General features: G+C 40.3%; 1 protein-coding gene across 6 annotated transcripts in view; it reads right to left on the bottom strand.

Moving 5' to 3' along the window:
* Nucleotides 1-16,075, bottom strand: part of ABI1 (abl interactor 1) — a 127,295-nt gene extending 111,220 nt beyond the window's left edge. For 5 of the 6 annotated variants that reach the window (XM_046011182.1, XM_046011178.1, XM_046011181.1 and 2 more), the window contains exon 1: nucleotides 15,829-16,075. In XM_046011182.1, the coding sequence (XP_045867138.1) occupies nucleotides 15,829-15,945 (117 nt within the window). In that variant the 5' untranslated portion in view covers nucleotides 15,946-16,075. The remainder of the gene's footprint in view (nucleotides 1-15,828) is intronic. The other variant, XM_046011180.1, reaches the window with a different exon arrangement.
* Nucleotides 16,076-23,438: the final 7,363 nt, after the last annotated feature.

Raw genomic sequence — 23,438 nt, forward strand, 5'->3', positions numbered from 1 at the left:
TTATTCCAACGTATTACAAAATTTTTAGCATTACTGAAATTTGGAGAAAACACATATGAAACTTTTTTTTTTTTTTGAAGATTTTATTTATTTATTTGACAGAGAGATAGCTAGAGAGGAAACACAAGCAGAGAGAGTGGGAGAGGGAGAAGCAGGCTCCCCACTGAGCAGGAAGCGCGATATGAGAGTCAATCCCAGGACCCCAGGATCATGAGCTGAGCAGAAGGCATACGCTTAATGACTGAGCCACTCAGGCACCCCACATATGAAACTTTTTCAAGTATTCAAAATCAGTGCTACCGAGAAGTAAAACAGAGCAATAATAAGACTCAGAATATAAAGACTACCCAAATAATTAACATAGTATATGCAATGCTAAGAGAATTCCTACCTAACAAAATTTAATTTAAATAAAAATTAAATTCCTACAAAAGGAAAAAAAATTGAGCTATTACCCAAGCTACTTTAGTCAGAGATGCCCAATACACATAGCGCTGTACAGTTATATTTAAAATTCAGACTATTATTACCACAAAAGGAAGACATTAAGACTACTAAACCAGGGCGCCTGGGTGGCTCAGTGGGTTAAGCCGCTGCCTTCGGCTCAGGTCATGATCTCAGGGTCCTGGGATCGAGTCCCGCATCGGGCTCTCTGCTCAGCAGGGAGCCTGCTTCCCTCTCGCTCTCTGCACCTGCCTCTCTGCCTACTTGTGATCTCTGTCAAATAAATAAATAAAATCTTAAAAAAAAAAAAGACTACTAAACCAATTATCTATACCAAGTTTCTCAAAGTGTGGTCTGCAGACCTCTGAAGGTGCCTAAGACCTTTCTCGGAGGTTCACAAGGTCAAAAATATTTTCACAATAATACTGATGTTATTTGCCTTCTTTTCCGTTTACATTTGCAACAATGGTAATAAAGCAAAGATGACAAACCACCAGCCTTCTAGCATGAACCAAGTCAGTATCACCAACCACACTAACAACTGTTATGTTGTTTTTGTTTTTGTTTTTTTTAGATTTTATTTGACAGAGAGAGATCACAATAGGTAGAGCAGCAGGTAGAGAGAGAAGGGGAAACAGGCTCCCCGCTGAGCAGAGAGCCTGCTGTAGGGCTCAATCCCAGGACCCTGAGATCATGATCTGAGCTGAAGGCAGAGGGTTAACCCACTGAGCCACCCAGGCCCCCCCAACTGTTGTGTTCTATACTGCTAACCGCTCACCGGAGGGGGGCGGGGGGAGGGAGACGGACAGACAGCTTCATTTAAAATGTTCTTGAAGAAAGAGGAAAAAATACTAACTCTACTAAATCTTGGCCCTTAAGATGACTTTTAATATTCCATGTGACAAAATGGGGAGTAAACATAAAATACTTTTGCATTCTAAGTATGATGGTTGCCTTTAGGAAAAAGCACTTGTGCAATTTATCTGCAAGCTGAAAGCCACTTTTCCATGGAACTTCAAAAAACTTCAAAAACGAGCTCATTGATACTTCAAAAAACAACTAACAAACTATGGTTATTCAGATGAGTCTACCACTTCAAAAAAAATAATTGATATTTGTTGCCAATGCAAAATTCAAGCTTTCAAGCATAAATTCGAATTTTTGAAAATCTATCCATCAACATGGGCTTGAAAGCTCTTCGCTACTTTTCCAAATGACTTATACAACAATTTCTAGTGTAATGGAGTACAAAATGTTTACTGATATGATTTCAGAGTCCACACCAACCTTTAGGAAACTATTATGTGCCAAGTTCTGATGAAATACCAACAAAATTACCCACAATTATATGCACAAAATACTCCTCCCGAATCCAACTCCTACTGTATGAAGCCAGATTTTCTCATATTCTTCAACCAAAATATCTTAACAGATTGAGTGCAGAAGCAGATGAAAATTTAGCTGTCTATTAGCTAGTCACTAAAGAGATTTGCAATAATGTAAAATAATGCCACTCTTCCTATTAAACATAATTTTTTTGTTTTGGAAAATTATGGTTATTTTTCAAAAAATACATTATTTACATTAACAATATTAAATTCATTACATGTTATTTAACTGAATTAATAATTATTTTAAACTTGGTCTTAATTTTTTCATACAAAATTTGATACAATACAAATATTGATATAACTCATCTAAAGAAAAGTTCTCTAAGGATCTCAATACTTCAAGAGTATAAAGGAGTCCTAAGACCAAACGTTTCAGTACTATTGACCTATACTGCAGAAAACTGGTCCAAGAGATAAAGAAAAAGACATCCTAACACATCCTCCCCTACATTTTCTCTCTTCAGGAAGACTTGAAAAAGTTGATTTTAACAAAAAGGCTTTAAGAATGTTTAAGATCACAGCTCATAAAAACTGGAATTAAATGATCTCCTGAACAATCTGTTTATTCTGTGTCTTGATATCTTAATTATAACAAAGTAAACACCGAAACATAGTATCTGCTAACAACACAATGGAAGGAACAAGTCTAAGTAACTCAGAGATTTGTTTGTTTTTTTTTTATTTTGGAGAAAACTGAAGAACTCAGAAACTAATGAAAAACATCAGAATTGTCAGGCTGAAAGTCATACACAGAGGAACAAACTTTACTAAAAACCATCAGAATTGTCAATCTGGGGATTAAGTAGTGTACTTGTCATCATGAATATCGGGAGATGCATAGAACTGTTGAATCACTATATTGTACACCTGAAATTAAGATAACACTGTATTAAATAACTGGAATTAAAACTTAAAAACTTTTTTTAAAAAATAGGGGTGCCTGGGTAGCTCGATCAGTTAAAGCATCTGCCTTCGGCTCAGGTCTTGATCTCCAGGTTCTGGGGACAAGCCCCAGGTCAGGGTTCCTGCTCAGTGGGAAGTCTGCTTTTCCCTCTCCGTCCACCCTTCCCCCCACTGACGCATGAGCTCTCTCTCAAATGAATAAATTCTTTAAAAAAAAAAAACCTCTTTTAAATAAACATAAATATTTGCACTCTGGACATAAGCTAATTCAAATTGGCCCTTTCACAGAAGGTAAATGAGAGTTAAAGGCTGGTTACAATATGACTAAGTCATGATGGAATGAAGACTAGAACCAAGCTTCCAGACTTCACACTTCACGAGAATTTATGAGCCAGGTACTGAGAAGGCACTGGAGCTATGGGAATAAACAAGACAAAGCTGGTCCTGCTTTCTTGGAGTTTGGCATCTGTGTCGAATAGGTACAATGAGTGCTTCAGAGAATACAGGATTCTATGCGAGCATTTAACAGGGTATAAACTGACCTGGTGGGACAGGGAAGAGGTCTCTAAGGAAGTAACCTCCTTGTAAGTGTCTTCTACCAACATCCAACAGACTGAGAAACTCTAAAATCTAATTCACTAATTCACCACTATTCATACCATTTTTCTTAGTGATGTCAATATATACTCAGATAATCCACCAAAAATCTTTGCCTTTCACTTGACCTCCTGAACTGAAATAATGTTTTCTTCACCACAGTAAAAATTCCCATGATCACCACAAGGAATTATACCAATTTCAAAAATTTCGATTTCAAAAATCCCACATTCCACACACACAACTTCCATCTCTACAGTTTACTTACTCTAGTACCTCAATTCCAACTATCCTTTCATACCACAGCACTTCCCACCCATTAATCCCCCCAGTTTTTCACTATCCATATCCCAGCTAAGATGTGCTGTTAAGTATAAAATACATCAGATTCCAAATACTTAGTATTAAAAAGAAAAAAAAAAGAATGTAAAATATCCTTTTAACTATGCTGGCTGCTTCCTGAAATAATTATTTTGGATGCACTGGGTTATTAAAATTAATTTCAACCTACTTCTTCATACTTTTTTAATATGGCTATTAGAAAATTTTAAAATTACGTATGCGCCTCACTTTGTATTTTTGTGAGACAGTGCTAATCTATTCTGTGATAACGCCTAAACACTGATCACCAACTCTCTTTCCTAAGCTCCAGAATGACCATCTGGCCTATCTAGTTGTCAATTGATACCTCATACTTAACAACCAGTACTCTCGATAACCTCCCACACATGCACTACCATCCACGGACATACTTAGAAAAAAACTTAAACTAGGAGTCATCCTTAGACTCCTCTGTTTTCCTCATACCCCATATTCAGTCCACCATAAACCCTGTCCAGCTCTTTCTTAAAAATATCTAAGCTCGTGGCACCTGGGTGGTTCAGTGGGTTAAAGCCTCTGCCTTTGGCTCAGGTCATGATCCCAGGGTCCTGGGATCCAGGCCCACACTGGGCTCTCTGCTCAGTGGGGAGCCTGCTTCCTCCTCTCTCTCTGCCTGCCTCTCTGCCTATTTGTGATCTCTGTCAAATAAATAAAATCTTTAAAAAAAAAAACAAAAAACAAGCTCTCCCCTTAATTCCCCACCCCACACTAAAGTATAAGCAATTCCCATTTCCTGCCTGGAAAACTAGGATACTCTCCCTGCTGGCTGATTCTACTCTTGCCTTCCCTTCAGTATGTTTTCCACTCAGTAGCCTGAACAATTCTTTTAAAAAGTAAATCAAGTACTCTAATGATAACCCCAACACACTTTTAATAAAATCAAACCTCTTTTCAAGGCCTTCAAGGCCCTACATAATCTGGCTCCTGACAATCTCTCAGATCTCTCTCCTACCAGTTTCCCTCTCACTAACTATCCTCTAACCGTATTACCCTTAGAAAGATTTTTCCCATCTTTCGTTTTCCTCAGATCTTCATATGGAAGATGCCGTATCTACCCTCCAGGTCTCAGCTCTAATGTCGCCTCCTCGGAGTACCACTCCCGAACTTCTTTAAATAAGTCCTCCTTCCAATTCAGATTTTCTGTATTGTCACCCCATTTAATTATCATGGTTTTTTTTTAAAGATTTTATTTATTTATTTATTTGATAGAGACATCGCGGGAGAGGAAACACAAGCAGGAGGGGTGGGAGAGGGAGAAGCAGGGTTCCCGCCAAGCAGGGAGCCCAATGCAGGCTTCAATCCCAGGACCCTGGGATCATGACCTGACTTGACAGTAGACATTTAATGACTGAGCCACCCAGGCGCCCCCTGTTTTTGTTTTTTGTTTTTTTTGAAAACCAGGTCAGTGTAATATTAGGTTCATTTGCTCTGTTGTATTTGATTTTTTTTAGCATAACTGACACACAATGCTACAGTAGTTTCAGGTGTACAACACGGTAATTCCAGAGAAGACTATACATTATGCTATGCTCACCACAAGTATAGCTACTACCATCTGTCACCATGCAGCACTATGACAACATCATTAACTATATTCCCTATGCCGTGCCTTTTATTCCTATGACTTATTCATCCCATAACTGGAAGCCTGTATCTCCCACTCCTTTTCATCCATTTTGCCCACACTCCCTTCCCTCTAGCAACCATCACTTTGTTCGGTTTGTATTTACAAGAGTTAAATCCTACGGTATTTTTTTTGGTCTGATTTTTTCACTTATCATTGTACCCTTAAGTTCATCCACACTGTCACAAATGGCAAATTCTCATCCTTTTCATGGCTGAGTAATATTCCATTGTGTGTGTATGTGTGTGTGTGTGTGTCTGTATACCACATCTTCCTTAACACATCTACCAATGGACATTTAGACAGTTTCCATATCTTGGCTATTGCAAATAACGCTGTAATAAACACAGGAGTGCACATATCTTTTCAAATCAGTGTTTTCATTTTTTGGGGGGGTATATACCCAGTAGTGAAATTATTGGATCATAAAATATTTCTATTTTTAATTTTTTGAGGAGCTTACATACTGTTTTCCACAGTAGCTGTACCAATTTACATTCCCACCAACAGTGCACAGGGTTCCTTTTTCTCCACATCTTCACCAACACTTGTTATTTCTTGTCTTTTGTGATTCAAACCATTCTGACAGGTGTAGGTGATATCTCATTGCAGTTTTGATTTGCATTTCTCTGATGACTGGCAATGTTGAGGATCTTTCCATGTGTCTGTTACCCATCTGTACATCTTCTCTGGAAAAATATCAACTCAGGTCTTTTGCCCATTTTTTAAATCACTTTTTTTTTCTCATGTAATTTTCCAAACAGCACTTCTCCCTATCTAAAACCATCTTATTTTTTAGTGTTTATTGTCTGCCTCATCTCTATAAGGAAAACTTCATAAGCGTAGGTAATTGGCCTTACTATAGTATCTCTGGGACCTAGGAGAGTACCTGACAGATGGTAGGTACTCAAAGAATTTTATCAAGCGAAGAATGAATAAGTACCGTAATTTCCTCTGAACTATGAGACCTGACAAATGGTAATATTCAGACTGAGAGGAACAAGTTTTCTAGTGAGAGAACGACATCTGCGAAGGCAGAAAAGAATGAAATTTCAAAAACTGAAAGGTCAATATGACTGCTAAGATGAATCGGGTAATGGAATGAAAGCAGCAAGACTAGAAAAATAGGAGCTATGCTATATGCAGCCTCTTAGGACTTACTATGAGACTGTATACTTATGGGGAATCACTGAAAGATCTTTAAGAAGGGAGTAACATGATCAGATTTCTCTTCTGAAAATACCACTAGAGCCACAGCATAGACAGATAATGGGACTGTGATCAGGGGAAGATGTGTGGTGATGTAAAGACAATTAGAAGCTACAGCAGTTGTCTAAGCTTTACACTGGGATGGTAAAGACAGAATAGGCCAATTTAGGAGATACTTAGGAAGAATCAACAGGACTTGTTACAGATGAATTGGGAGGAGAGAACAAAGAGGAATAATGGAGTTAAGAATGATGCCTAGGGGCGCCTGGGTGGCTCAGATGGTTGGGCACCCAATTCAATTTCGGCTCATATCATTATCTCAGGGTTGTGAGATGGAAGCTCTAGTCAGGCTCTGCACTGAGCAGGGAGTCTGCTTCTCTCTCTCCCCCTCTTCCTCTGCCCCTCCCCCGCTCATGCTCTCTAAAATAACTAAATCTTCAAAAATATATATATATATAAAATGGCACTCATAAACCCTTTCCAGCTACAACTTTTTAAAATAAGTATTTGTGGGGCACCTGGGTGGCTCACTGGGTTAAGCCTCTGCCTTCGGCTCAGGTCATGATGGTAGGCATACAATTCTTGATCTCAGGGTTGTGAGTTCAAGCCTCACGCTGGGTGTAGAGATCACTTAAGAATAAAAATTAAAAGATCTTAAAAAAAAAAAAAGGTACCATGTTTGTCTTTCCACAAAAGGAAAAAATAAAATTTATCAAATGCAATTTTATCACAGCATGTAGATATTACTACTAGAAATTAAATAAGACATTCGGGAAATAAGTGACTTAAAGGTAAATTAAAGTTTTTCAGTAACATACATTGTCATTAACACAGTATTTTTGTTCCCTTTAAGCTTTAAGGAAATAAAAAATAAAAACTTGATCTAATTAGAAGCAGCTGCGAGAAGCACCTGGGTGGCTCAGTGAGTTAAAGTCTCTGCCTTCAGCTCAGGTCATGATCCAAGGGTCCTGGGATTGAGCCCAGCATGGGGCTCTCTGCTCAGCAGGGAGCCTGCTTCCTCCTCTCTTTCTGCCTGCCTCTCTGCCTGCTTGTGATTTCTGTCTGACAAATGAATAAATAAATCTTTTTAAAAAATAATAATAAATAAATAAAAGCATCTGAGAATATCCAGATCCATATCTTGCATACTATGCTTCATTTAAGCTCTGAGTAAGAATTCACATTTGATTTATCACAAAAGTTTCAAACGTTTTTAGTTTTTAAAATAAATTATGACTGAAATATTTTCTGCCTCAGAGTAAACACAGGAGTTTACTAACTGTACAGCATAAACTTTAGATATGTTCTTTAAAGCCTGTATACAGAAGTGATTTTTTTTTAAAGATTTTAAAGTAATATCTATACCCAACATGGGGCTCAAACTCACAACCTTAAGATCAAGAGTCATAAGCTCCACCAACTTGTAACTGTCTAAGCCATGTATTTTTCTAAAAAGTTTAAAATTTGGGCACCTGGGTGACTCAGTGGGTTAAGCCTCTACCTTTGGCTCAGGGTCCTGCGATGGAGCAAGCCCCGCATCAGGCTCTCTGCTCAGCGGGGAACCTGCTTCCCCCTCTCTGCCTACTTGTGGTCTCTCTTTCTCTCTCAAATAAATAAATAAAATCTTTAAAAAAGTTTAAAATTTATCCAATTACCATATTTGATATTACTCTGGTAATCAGGGAAAATTAAGCTTATATGTAAAAGGAAAAATTAAGCTCTAAGCCTAAATGTCTATCAATTTATACTGAAATTCTGAGTATGTTTATGCCTGGAATTCCCTCATTACACTGCAGTATAATGGTACTACAGTGCAAACTTAGTTATATATTTCACAACAAAAGAGCATTATAAACCACTCCTAGGTATATATATGCCAAAGAACTAAAAAGAGGCACTCAAATACCATACATGAATATTCATAGCAATATCATTCACAATAGCCAAAAGGTAAAAACAACACAAATGTCCATCAATGGATGACATATACTCAGTCATAACAAGGGATTAAGTACTAATACATGCTATAAAATGAATGAACCTCAAAAATATTTTACTTACTATGAAGGGAAGGAAGCCAGAAACAAAAGGCCTCATATTGTATAATTCCACTTATATATAAGAACTATATAGAAAAGATAAATTCAGAGAGACAGAGAACAGATTGGTAGATGCCTGGTACTAGGTGGGTAGAGACAGGGACAAACTGCTTAATGAGTACAAGGTCATTCTGAAGGGTGATAAAAATGTTTTCGAACTAGATGAAGGTGATGGTTGCACAACACTGTAAATGTACTAAGACCATTGGACTATATACTTTAAAATGGTTGGTTTTATGTTATATGAATTAAACCTCAATAAGAAAATTCCACTTGCAAGCTCCTCTCTGCTTGCTATGTGGAATAATCCTGGATTCATGAATTGCTTAAAAAAGCCAATTAAATCCTCAAAACAAAACGAAAAAGCCCTTCCATTACAAACCAAATAATATAGCTATATCTAATCAACCTGTGGAAGGTATGACTAACAAAATTAGCTGTAAATTAAAATATGTCGGGACACCTGGGTGGCTGGTTGGTCATGCATCTGCCTTTAGCTCAGGTCATGATCGCAGGGTCCTGGGACTGAGTCCTGCATCAGGCTCCTTGCTCAGCAGAGAGCCTGCTTCTCCATCTGCCTGCCTGCTTATGCTGACAAATTAATAAAATCTTTAAGAAAAATTAAAAATGGTAGCGCCTGGGTGGCTCAGTCTTTAAGTATCTGCCTTTAGCTCAGGTCCTGGGATCGAGCCCCTCATCAGGCTCCCTGCTCAACGGGAAGCCTGCTTCTCTCTCTTCTATTCCCTCTGCTTGTGTTCCCTCTCTCACTCTCTCTCTCTGTCAAATAAATAAATAAAATATTTTAAAAAATGAAAATAAACAAATAAATACAAATAAATAACATCCAGGGGCTCCTGGCGGGCTCAGTCAGTAGAGCATGCAATTCTTCATCTTGCGGTGAGTTTGAGCCCTTCGTTGGGTATAGAGATTATAAATAAATAAATTTTAAATAAATAAAAATAAAATCCAATAATTACTACTTTCCAAATGTTTTATATTCTCAATGCTGTAATTTTTTAAATTAATTTATTTTTTAATTAATTTAAATTAATTAATTTTTATATACTTATTAAATTTTAATTAATTCAAATAAATTAATTTTTTAAGTAGGTTTCATGCTGAGTTCCACCCCAGGGCTGGAAACTCACCATCCTGAGATCAAGACCTGAGTGGAGATCAAAAATTGGACGCTAACCGACTGAACCACCCAAGCAACCCTTAATGCTGTAATTTTTTTTTAATCCCTTATTTTTTTTATTTAGTCTTCACAATTAGGGACTAAAAAGTTTTTAGTTCTGGGTTTGACTATTATTTCTTCTAAAATCAAACCATAACTTCAATGAAGATCATAATCGACACAAAAAGACATTAGAAAAACTATACAGTTCCCTCAAAATTCAAACTTTTTTAAGATTTGATTTATTTGAGAGAGAGAGAGACACAGCGAAGAGAGGGAACACAAGCAGGGGAAGTGAGAAGAGGAGAAGCAGGCTTCCTGCTGAGCAGGGAGCCTGATGCCAGGCTCAATCCCAGGACCCCAGGGATCACACCCTGAGCAGAATGCAGAGGCTTAACAACTGAGCCACCCAGGCGCCCCCAAACTTTTTTTTTAAGTTTTTTTTTTCTTTTTTGTTTTCCCAGTAATCTCTACAGCCAACATAGGGCTCAAAACCACGACTCAGAGCTCAAGAGCAAGATCAAGAGTCACATGCTCCCCAGACTGACTGAGACAACCAGGTACCCCTCAACTTTTTTAATCCCCCTAAATTAGAATTTAACTATTAAATTTACTTTTCAGACCAACATGGATTTTTTACGGAATTACATCTACATAATCTCCTAATAATCTCTTCTCCCAATGTTAGTGCTCTTCCTTTCTAGCTAATGTATTTGTCAACTCACAGATATAATTCCTAGGACAAATTTCACTCAAGACAGATAAACGGGGTTATTCTAAATGATTGAGGAGATGATGATGGATTGGAAATGGTAGTGCTATTTCAACCACAACCAAAGATCAGACCTCCATTTGTTCAAATACCTTTCTTCCACTATGAGTATTAGCATTCGTCAACTACGGAAGAAGCAGCAGCACACAGAAGGAATTCAAAGTGTCCTCATCCTGACGGACTAGGATGTCCAAAAGACACAAGCATGCTAAAACTCAGGATCTAAACAGATCAGGACTAGATTAAAGCACCACAGGTAAAGTTCTTATTAATATTAAAGTTACAAAAGGAAAAAGGAGGGGACATTAGTTTAAGATTTTATTTATTTGCGGGGGCAGAGACAATCTCAAGCAGATTTCACACTGAGCACAGACCCCCAATGCAGAGCTTCATCTCACCACCCTGAGATCATGACCTGAGTGGAAACCAAGAGTCAGATGCTTAACTTTAACTTCCCCCACTTATTCCACAAATTGTCTTATCACAATTGCAAAGCTGAATTAGAATTTCAAAAACAAACAAGGATGTACAGAAAGGAAAAGGATCCACTAAGTTCAATGAAAAACTAGCCTGATTCCTGTAATTCAGCACTTCAAGTGACAAAGCTACCACCCTTTAATGATGAAGACAAGCACCCAAAGTACAAATAACTGTTCTTCTATTTGCAACCTGGAACTCAGAAGAAACAATGTAAAATAGTCGTTAGGTTCCTAGACTTGCCCAACAAGAGTCTATTTATTCCATGACATTTCTGAATTAGTCTCTTGAGTTCATACTCATTCAAGTCTGGAGACAGTGTGGTATGGCCAGAGCGAAGAGCCTGTGGAGCCTCTCTGAGTTAGGCAGAAACCCTGACTGCCAATTACTAACTGTATGATTAAATAAAATTCATTTAACTTTTCTGACTCCTAATTTCCTCATCTGTGAGGATACTGGCTATCATGGAGAGTTTTTGTAAGGATTAAAGATAATATAAATCAACCAGCAGAGACTATGACAGAGTAGGCACTCAATAATAGAAGCAATTATAGTACCCTCTTCATACCGGCTTTTTTTTTTTTAATATTTTATTTATTGTACAAGTAGGCAGAGAGGCAGGCAGAGAGAGAGAGAGAGAGAGAGAGAGAGAGAGAGAGAGGAGGAAGCAGGCTCCCTGCTGAGCAGAGAGCCTGATGCGGGACTCGATCCCAGGACCCTGAGATCATGACCTGAGCTGAAGGCAGAGGCTTTAACCCACTGAGCCACCCAGGCGCCCCTTCATACCAGCTTTTTATCCTCTAAGCTGAGGTAAATACCCCATTCAGTCAGTATTCATTAAAAGGAACTAGGATACAGAATTTAAAAATCTGGGTTTGGGCGCCTGGGTGGCTCAGTTGGTTGGGCGACCACCTTCGGCTCAGGTCATGATCCCAGAGTCCTGGGATTGAGTCCTGCATCGGGCTCCCTGCTCAGCAAGGAGTCTGCTTTTCCCTCTGACATTCTCCCCCTCATGCTCTCTCTCACTGTCTCTCTGTCAAATAAAGAAATAAAATCTTAAAAAATAAAAATAAATGAATAAATCTAGGTTTGATTCCAGACACCACCTAATACAAGATACAGAACTTTAGGCTAGGTATTTGATGCCTCTGAACTGCAGATTGATCACAGAATTACTCTAATAACAACTTACATTATTTATAAACTGGCATACATTGTACAGTATCAGAAATTTAGCTTTTACTTACTCCAAAGTATTCCTTCTCAAAAATCACCTGCCTTCCTAGATCAAACGTGCATAATGAGCAATGAGCATAAGCTAATATCATGGAAGAAAGAAAACAAGCTAAACTAAGTAGCTCACTGATGATATCTCCTTCATACTTCCAGACTTTAGAATATACTTGTTAAGGACACCTGGGTGTCCAGTCAGTTAAGTGTCTGCCTTTGGCTCAGGTCATGATTCCAGGGTCTTGGGATTGAGACCCACACTGGGCTCCTTGCTCCGTATGAAGCCTGCTTCTCCTTCTGCCAGTCCCCCTGCTTATGCTCACTGTCTGACAAGTAAAAAAGAGGAAAAAAGGTCCCAGATCAATTCATTAGGGGGAAAAAAAAGAATATACCTGTAACCCAAATATAGCTCTAGTTGGGGGAATTCCAGGCAGCAAAATTAAATTAACAAGTTAACATGCTGAGATTAACATGCTGAGAAACATTTCTTAAGTAGTTTCTACTCCTTTTCACTTAGCTTACCTTCCTATTCCCCAAAATAGTTCCCATGACAAAGGACGTACAGACCCTACAGTAGAGCAAAGAGAACTGGCCCGATCAGATGCGTGTGTACAAGCTGAGAAGTGATTGTCTCTGACATAACCGACAAGAAAAACCAAAGACAGAAAAAGGCAAAGATTTTTCTTCACATCTATATTAAAAACATTTTATATTTTGAGTATTTTCCCCAAAGCAATTTCAAAATCCCCATCCTTTTTACAATAATAGACTCTTCTGAGAAGTCTAAAACAATTCAATAATTAAAGTCAACAGGACCCAACGAGCTAACAAAGTGCTCTAGGCTCAACTGCATTACAGCCAAAAGAACTTGTCTGCTAAACAACTCACCTGAACTGAACTGTACTTCCAAGCTGTAGGAAAACAAAATGAAAATTAAACTCTCAGGATAGAAATCACCCAGGCTATAAATTAACTCATCCAAGGTATAAAAAATTCTCAAAACACAAGTGACTGTATACCTTCCCTGAAAGGTGGTATGTTTATGTAGAATGTTGGTTATAAGCCAATCAGAGTCACAGAAAGGATATAGAAAGATCTCAAAAGACATCTAAATGGATTATTTCTAGCACTATTTGTTTCCTATTCACAGCACCAAAGTTAGCAGCACAGCACACCACAAAGACAACTACTTTATCAACTTCCACAGTCTCTATCACTTTCTCAGCCTGACCCCACCTCAGCATCTCAGGAAGAAAGCTAGTAGCCTGCATCATGCTACCCAAGGTTTCAAGGCTACTAAGACAAACATTGTGTGAATTTCATCCCCCTCTCCCCAAGATCAGAATACCTCACTGGTGTCAAGTTTGGAAAAACCAAAAACAATTTGGGGCCACTGGCAATGGCTCTTGGCACCATGGTACTAACATGTTTAAGAGAGACTACAGGAGATTTATTCCATGACTTATCCTAACTAGGAATATTACCAATGAAGTTTAAAAGTGCTTGAGAGCTACATGATAGTGGCAGGAGGAGAAGAGAAGAGAGGTCAGGGAGGAAAAAAAAATAAAAACATTACAGCACACAACTACCTGAAAAAATACTAGTCATCAGACAAGTTAAAACACGTTTGCATTTGCCAACACATAGCAGTTACCACACCATATATTTGTCAGACTTCCCAACACGCAAAACAAAGGAAGCCACCCTTTTATGAAGTATTTATTTACTGACTTCTACAAAGAAATGACTTTTCTGGATTGGGGCTAAATAACTTCCTGTGTTTTCCCTTTGACTTTCAAAATCTTCAAAACCTTTAGCAAATTGAGATTCACCTCAATTTTAAGGCTTTTCGTGTGAGATTGAATACACCTTGTGTGTTAATATCGATAAATTTACAAGACCACTTTTCTCCTTGAAAACGATATTCACATTTCTATAGATTTAAGAGTATTTTTTAAAAGGCTAACTACAAAGTTTGCAAAACCAAGTAATACAGTAGACATGGTGGGGCATTCAACAAGTTTATCTGCACTCCTGAAGTAAAAGCTTGAAGAAGTTTATGAGATAAATTCCTACTGGTGATACTTAAGATACAATGTTACTAATATGGAAATTGAGAAATATTCAAAATATTCTGAAAACAGCATCTCCTTCTAAAAATAAAGAAAAGCATTTGCCAACACAGAAACTATTGGTTCTTAAAAATGATAATCACATGGGAGGCATTTCTATAAATACTTCAGTTCTGAATTGGAAAACCCGATTCTTGCAAAGCCCGTTTGGATTTTGTCTTCTCCTAACAAGAGAATTTTTGATCCCATTATATTGATACAAAGGACTCTGCTCTTTATTTGCTTCTACAGCAAACTGCTGGTTTACCCAGTTAAAGAGCTACAAACCAAACTACCACAACATCAATCACTTCCAATCGTTAAAATAAAAACAAACGAGAATCTGTCACAAATAAGGCCTCAAGAATGTCCTAATAAATTTACAAGAACATTTCACATTATGGTCCTAGGACTAAATATGTTCCGTAGTCCACCTGGATTCTGTGCATTTACTTAGATCGGAAAGAGAGAAACCTCAGAAAATAAGCAAGCGGCGGTTACGCCGTTCTATTTTAAGTTACTTCTAAAGCCAACAGTTCAAGAACTTTTGGGGAAGAGAGAGTAAGACATTTTTCCAAGTAGTTAATAATAATTTATCGTTTTATAATAACGATAGTCCTAACACCTCTAGAATACATTATGGTGAGGGCGGAAGTGAAAATGATGAGAGGGGGAAAAACCCGACTTGAAAACGGACAGCCAGGCAAATTTATAAACCTTCAATTAAAGGAATTTTGAGATTAACTTCGCTTATACGCCCTCCCTCACTCCCCACCCGCTTCCTCCTCTCCTCGGGGAGGTCTGTGTAATGTGACTCATGACAAATTTTTATTAAAAAATAAATAAATAAAAGACACACCCTCTGGGTTGAACTGACATAATCGCCCCCACCCGTCCTCCCCCGACACACACCCCGCTTTTCCTCTCCCTTCTGCCGCCCCCCCCGCCCCCCCCCCCCCCGCGCCTCGTCCCTGCCCTTTCCTCTCCCGGTCCTAGACCCCTCTCTGGACGGAGGGGCAGCTGGCTCTCCCACAAGAGCCCAGCGAATGGAAGGCTGCTGAGGACAGCGCGCGACCCGGGGGGCCCAGCCCGAAGGGACGCGGACAGCAGGGGGGCGCCGGGCTGCGGCAGCGGCGAGCTCCGGGTTCCCTCGCCCATTTTCTCTCTCCCCTTCTATCGGTTTCAACCACCACAGCCACTTCCTGTATCGCAGCCCGACTCTCTCAGCCGGGCCACTTGCTCTCCCCGGCTGGGGGTTGGGGTTGGGGTTGGGGTTGGGGTTGAGGCTGAGGCAGCCGCTGAGGTTAGGGCAGTTCCCCACCCCGCCCAGTGGGCTGGTCACTCGGGCGGCAGGCGGTGGATCCTCCGCCGGGCCGGCCAGCGCCCGCCCGCCCGCGCGCCCGCGCTCCTCACCTGTATGTAGTTGTTTTCACAGTAGTCCGCCACCCGGGTCAGATTCTGGTAACTCTCTATCAGCGCCCTCTTGCCAGACGGGATCTCCTCCTCTAGTAACATCTGCAGCTCTGCCATTTTCCACCCCTCCGCATCGCTTCCTCTCGCGTTAAAGAGACAGAGGCAGCAAGGTCCGCCGAGGCGCGGAGCACCTCACAGCCCGGATACAAACCGCCTACCGCCCTCCCGCCTGGTATTGTGGGACGGCACCTCCTCCTCTTCCTCTTCACTCTCTCCACCCGGCTCCACCCACTTCGCGCAGCCGCCTCGATCCCGTTCTCTCGCGAGCCTTCACGTTTTCCCTTCTCCTCCCCACGGGATTTTTTTTTTTTTTTGCGGCACAGTCTTCTGGGAATTGTAGTTCCTCACGGTCAAAGCGTACCATCGAAAGCGCATGCGTGTAAGGGGGCCTCCGAAAAAGAACGGGGAGGAATATAAAGCACGGCCCAGGGAAGGGGTCTAATTGCGAAGTTTCCCAACAATTCCGGCAGGTGGCGCTATATGGTGACGCTAAAGAATAAAATCCTTTCCCGGAGAAGGCTGTGAAAATTGGCAGAATTTGCTTGATTAGGTAATGTCAGTGAATCAGAAATATCAATTCTGATACGAGATTAAGAAGGGCTAGAATATGAAGAAATCCAAATCTTTACTTCCTCTGTCTTCTTAGACATGAGACTCTGGCTTTACTTTCTAAACTTCCTACATCCTCAATTTTTCATTTAAAATTTAGCATTTATCATTGACAGTTCTGCACCAAGCAATGTACTAAATATTGGGGTACGAGTTGAACAAGGATACTCCGTACCTGTAAAGACTTGCAATTTAAAAGTAAATACACATAATTTCAGTGTTATCCTCTTAATCGCTTTTTCTTTGATTCTTCTTTGCTCTTCTTTGCTCTTTGACTCTTCTCCCTACACTTCTGAAGTTAGGTACGCATTGTTTATCTAGGTTGCAGAAAACCATTTTATTGTCTCTTTTAATCAACTGTTTTGTAATAGAGTAAAAGGCCCTATATTTCAAGATTTTCGTTTAACAAGAACATTAAATGCTTTTGATATAAGGAGCTATGAAAAGTGGTGTTCAAAAGCCAAAAGGCAAACTAATTTAAAAATCATTTAAAAATCTACATTTTCAGCTCTCTACTAAGTCATTTCAAACTATAAGATAATAACTATAAGAATAATAACATGACCCGATCACATTTTTAAAAATTGATCCATCATGTAAGCCTGACAATTCACAGACCTGTACCCCTGGGGCAAATAATACATTATATGTTAATGAAAATAATTAATTAAAAAATTGACTCATCAGGGGCACCTGGGTGGTTCAGTTGGTTAATCAGCTGCCTTCGGCTGGGGTCATGATCTCGGAGTCCTGGGATAGAGTCCCACATCAGGCTCCAAGCTCCATGGGGAGTCTCCTTCTCCCTCTGACCTCTCCCCTCTCATGCTCTCTCTCACTCTCTCTCTCTCAAATAAATAAAGAAAATATTTTAAAAAAAATTGACCCATCGGGGCACCTGGGTGGCTCAGTGGGTTAAAGCCTCTGCCATCGGCTCAGGTCATGATCCCAGAGTCCTGGGATCGAGCCCCGCATCGGGCTCTCTGCTCAACAGGGAGCCTGCTTCCCTTCCTCTCTCTGCCTGCCTCCCTGTCTACTTGTAATCTCTGTCTGTCAAATAAATAAATAAAAATCTAAAAAAAAAATTGACCTATCAATAGGCATTTATTGAATATTACCTTTACTAAGGGGCCATAAAATGTTCAATTATAAAAGGAAAAATTTAAGTCTCCTACATGAAAAAGAAAACTACCCCCCAGCCACCAGATTCCCAGATCTATAAATCAATAAACAGCTTACTTTCCATAATTACCTGGAATAGACATAATAGTCTTTCTTTAATATTTTCATTAATCCAAGCATTATTTTATCCAAGTTCTTGAAATGTGATATATTTGGTGTCCAAATGGGGTGTCTCTGCATCAGATGGGGGCCCCCAAATGTGGGGCCACAATCAGGTGGAAGCTACTAGCAGCAGCAGTTAAAGAATTCACCTGAGGCAGATAAAAGGAGATAGAAGTTTATTGAATACCCCTCAAGGGAGGGGGGGCAGGAGAGCAAAGGAGAGGAGGCTGTCTGCAAGGAAACAGTGGGTGGGGGCTATTTTTAAAGGGGGAAGGTGAGGAGGTATGGTGACATATGGAATTTTCCCTTTTTTGGAGACTGTGTCCAGTTGTAAGTAGTCATTTGGCTAGCTAGGATCTATGGATATTTTGAGGTGGGTCCCCTGATGGGCTTATCTGTATATCTAGCCAGGTGGTCGCTATGCCCTTTCTACGTTCCCTTGCTCAAACCTGTTTGCCTAGAAAAAGCCTTTACAATAAATTCTTTTTTTTTTAATGTGATATACTCTTAAATTTGGTCTCCACATGAACCAGATTTAACCACAGACATCACTAAACTTGCTTATATCCATATATTGACATCTTTCTTTAAGCTTCTTTCTTTGGTTTTTTGTTTTCGCAATCTCTATACCCAGCATGGGGCTCCAGCTCAGGACCCTGAGATCGAGGGTCACATGCTCTTCCAACTGAGCCGCCAGGTGCCCCCATATATTGATACCTTTCCATATACCCTGGGGAGGTAAATAAACAGGTGCCCCTGCTTTCCTATTTTTTTTTTTAGGATTTTATTTATTTTTTGACAGATAGAGATCATAAGTAGGCAGAGAGGCAGGCAGAGAGAGAGAGAGAGAGAGAGAGAGGAGGAAACAGGCTTCCCGCTGAGCAGAGAGCCCGATGTGGGGCTTGATGTGGGGCTCGATCCCAGGACCCTGGGATCATGACCTGAACGGAAGGCAGAGGCTTTAACCCACTGAGCCACCCAGGCGCCCCTGCTTTCCTATTTTTCAAAGTACTACCAGACTTCTCTCATGCTGCAACACTGAGAGATAAATGACCTAAAATTTTTTTTCTATATTTACCAAATAAGGAAATTTAAGCTTAGACAGCAAAGGGATTTAACTAAGGACACTGGAAATAATAATCAAGTTCTCTGACTTCTAGATCCGTGCTCTTTCCTACTGTCCAGTTAAAACTATCTGCCCAAATACTTGTGATTCATATAAAATCCAAAGAAGTTTCCCTCATACCTTTAAGGTAATTGAGTTGAGTATGCTGTCCTTTTTTTTTAAGATTTTATTTATTTTTTTTGACAGAAAGAGGCACAGCGAGAGAGGGAACAGAAGCAGGGAGAGTGGGAGAGGGAGAAGCAGGCTTCCTGCTGAGCAGGGAGCCCGATGCGGGGCTGGATCCCAGGACCCTGGAATCATGGCCTGAGCCGAAGGCAGATGCTCCACGACTGAGCCACCCAGGTGTCCCATATCCTTTGCATTTTTATTAAAACAACAACAACAACAACAAAAAAAAAAACCTAGTTCCCCTAATAATTATAGTTTATAATCAGGCAATATTTCTTTTTTTTTTTTTAAGATTTTATTTATTTGAGAGAGAGACAGAGGGAAGGAGAACAGGGGGAGACGTGAGGGAGAATCCCAAGCAAACTCCAGGTTGTGTGTGGAGCCCAGAGCCGGGCTCTATCCCATGATCCATGGGATCAGCCCCTGAGCCAAGACCAAGAGTTAGGACATTTAACCAACTGAGCCATCCTGACACCCCCTAATCTTGTCTTTTGATAGGACGCCAGTCATACTAGATTAGGGCCATAAATCTATGACCTCATTTCATCTTAATTACCTATTTAAAGGCTTTAGCTAAAGGTGCCTGTGTGGGTCAGTTGTTAAGCATCTGCCTTCAGCTCAGGTCATGATCCCAAAGTCCTGGGATCAAGCCCTGTGTCAGGCTCCCTGCTCAGTGAGCCTGCTTCTCCCTCTGCCTGCGGCTCCCCATCTTGTGCTCTCTCTCGCTCTCTGTCAAATAAACAAATAAAATCTTAAAAAAATAAATAAATAAAGGCCCTATCTCCAAATACATTCACATTCTAAGGTACTTATGATTAGGATTTCAATACATGAATTTTGCAGGGGATACAATTCAGTTCCTTACATGTCATTCTAGGATTAACAGACATCCTAGGATTGTACAACCCTCCATTATTACCTCTCTTTGCTTCTTTGCAAATTAATAATACCAATCCTCAGAGAAGAAGGAGGGTGAATGGAATGCTCTGTTTAAACAGTTTAACAAAGCCCACACAAGCCAAAAGGATTTCAGGAGAGCGAACAGATTGCAAATCTTCCTTCAAATTTTATTATAATTGGTTCTGGAAATTCTTTGATATAGAGTCATTGTATTTGTAGCAGGCCAGACCTACGGGCTAGTTTTCAGGCAAATCTGATAGATTATTCCTTTAACATGGGGGGGAGATCTCTCTTAGGCACGTTAAGTTAAGGCCACTGCAGAATGCCAGTATTATTTTAGAGTGGAGCAAGCTGCTATCATGAAATACTTAAAAATTAGCAGTGGCTAAAAATGCAAAGTACCTGGAGTCCCGTGGGGGAAAATATAGCCTTTAAGTTCAATCTCATGTTGTTTTTTTCTTCTTTTCCGGAAGCTGTAATATTTCCAGCACGGTTTGAATGAACTAAATCACTTGTTAATTTTGGAAGCTGCTGAATCAACATAGCTTCCTCCACCTTTCATTTCCAACGTCAATAAGATGCTGCCAGCCTTTGTGACAACAGAACTGTTCCCAGAACGGCTGACCCTGCCAGCAAAAACAAATATCTCAGTCTTTGAACCTAGCCTCCAACTGGCTAATCGTGGCCCTTCCCTGAAGGTTGTCCTCCAACCCTTCCAATGATTTTATAAATCCCTTAATGTTGGAAACACCTAGAGTCATGTCTCTTTTCCTGACAAATGAACTAAATGATATTTAAAAGTTCTAAAGACAAATGGCAACCCATGTAAAGTCAGTATTCCTCCGGTTGGGAGTTACAGAAAACAACACCCAAGGTAGCATTAAGAGAAAAAAAAGAAGGGAAAAAGAGAATAAGAAAAAATAAGTTCTCATTACGAAAATTCAGGCTCACTCACAGAACTCAAAATTTCAAATGCAATCAGTCCTAAGAAAATTCTAGTGCAAGCCCTTGGGAAGGCCATCAGGAACTCAGGCAGTAGTCACATTTAGTGCTCTGTTTCTCTGCAAAGGTTTTTTTGTTTTGTTTTGTTTTTATTTATTTGACAGAGATCACAAGCAGGCAGAGAGGCAGGCAGAGAGGGAGGAAGGGAAACAGGCTCCCTGATGAGCAGAGACTCGGGACTCTATGTGGGGCTCAATCCCAGGACCCTGGGCATCCAGGGCGTTGGGCTACCAGCTCCGTGGGGAGCCTGCTCCTCTCTCTCTCTATCTGCCTACTTGTGTCCTCTGTCTGTCAAATAAATAAATAAAATCTTTTTAAAAAATTAAAAAATACAATTTGTTTTCAATGTCTTGTTTGCCCTGTTATTGTTGCCACAGCCACTGCAATGGTAAACAATTAAAACTGGTTTTCAACAAATACCTTGAGGTTAGAATTGTTTATGCTAAGTGAGTTCTGAATCAAGCGAAAGGTAAGTCCTAAGAATGGGGCTTTTTCAGGGAGCTGGCAGCAAGGTCAAATACGAAAATTCTCTGGGGATCGGAGTTTTGGGGGCTTTCCCTGTTGGGTCCATGGTCAAAGGAGCGAGACTGATACAAAGCAAAGGTCAAGTAAAGCTTTATTTCGCGCCAAGCATCGAGAATCAAACTGACCCGCCAGCACCGTCTCTTGCAAAGAGGCGACCTCTCTCTGCCTTACAGACTAGCTTTTAAGGGGAAAGGCCATGTGGTTGGGCCTGGCCACACACAGGTGGCCAATGAGATTGTAACACAGAGAAAGCTGCACAGTCCTGCTAGGTCACACATAAGTGACCAATTGAATTACAATTTACCCTATAGTAGATATTTGAATTAACCTATCACCTTGGTCAGAATTGGCGCCCAAAAGGCACCCAAAGGGCAGGGCCCATACTCCTTGGTAACTAGGGAGACAGTATGCGCCCCCACTGATGGGATACCTCCACCTGGAATGACCCTCCCTTGTATTTGGGCTTTGTTAACTGGGACTGGTGGGGGCAGGGGCAGGATGGAGCTGCTCTGGCTATATAGGACCTTACATTCTCAACCTGTTCTTTCCCCCGTCAGAGGCTGCTAGGATGATGCTTTTCAAAGTACTATGATTTTTTTTTTTTAAGATTTTATTTATTTATTTGACAGAAAGACAGAGATCACAAGTAGGCAGAGAGGCAGGCAGAGAGAACAGGGAAAGCAGGCTCCCCGCTGAGCAGAGAGCCCAATGTGGGGCTCCATCCCAGGACCCTGAGATCATGACCTGAGCCGAAGGCAGAGGCTTAACCCACTGAGCCACCCAGGCTCCCCCAAAGTACTATGATTTTAAGACAGTTTGTTTTCAAGGCTACTGCAAAGTTAGAGAGAAAGGGATGGAAATTAGGCAAGTTCAAACACTACAAAGCTTACTGTTTTTAGTGAGATTTACCTGTTTTTCTTTAAGACTTATTTGGGGCACTTGGGTGGCCCAGATGCTTAAGCACCTGCCTTTGGTTTAGGTCATGATCTCAGGGTCATAGGATTGAGCCACACATTAGGCTCCCTGCTCAGTGGGGAGTCTGCTTGTCTCCCTCTCCCTCTGCTGCTCCCCCTGCTTGTGCTTGCTCTCTCTCTATCAGATAAATAAAATCTAAAAAAAAAAAAAAAGATTTATTTGAGAGAGAGCGTACACAAAGAGGGGGAGGGGCAGAGAAAGAGGGAGAGAGAATCTCAAGTAGATTCCCACTGAGCCCCAGCCAGGGAATCCAACTGGAGGTTTAAGATCATGACCTGAGCCAAAATCAAGAATCCAAGGCTTAACCAACTGAGCCATCCAGGAGCCCGTCAGCTTTTTTCTTGAATCAATGCTCCTTTATTTCCATGGTTAATTTTTTTTTTTTTTTGAAGATTTTATTTATTTTGGGGCACCTGGGTAGCTCAGTTGGTTAGTGTCTATCTTTGGCTCAGGCCATGATCCCAGGGTTCTGAGACTGAAACCCCACATCAGGCTCCCTACTCAGTGGGGAGCCTGCTTTTCCTTCTCCCTTTGCTGCTCCCCCTGCTTGGGCTTTGTCTTGAGCTCTCTTCCAGTATCTGTTGAATGGATAAATAAAATCTTAAAAAAAAAAAAAAGCAACTGCAAATACAAGAAAAATTGTAAGTGACCACATATGCCCAGGGAAAGGCTCGGAAAAGACTTGAGAAGACATTCAGTTTATACCTCAGGCTGATCCTCAGCACAGACAGCTTACAAGAAACAATCAAGAAACAATTACAATAAATAAAAACAGTAACAAAAAATAGGAAACCCTAGGGACAGGGGAGAATCTGATACCCAGAATTATAACATTATTAGATTCAAATTCCTAGTATTCAATAACAACAACAAAAAAATCACATAGCATACAAAAAACAGTAAACATGGCCTATGCAATTAAAAAAAAACAATGGCAAATATCACTCATAAAGATCTAATTAAT

Source organism: Meles meles, chromosome 7, assembly GCF_922984935.1.
Source record: "Meles meles chromosome 7, mMelMel3.1 paternal haplotype, whole genome shotgun sequence".
NCBI lineage: Eukaryota > Metazoa > Chordata > Mammalia > Carnivora > Mustelidae > Meles > Meles meles.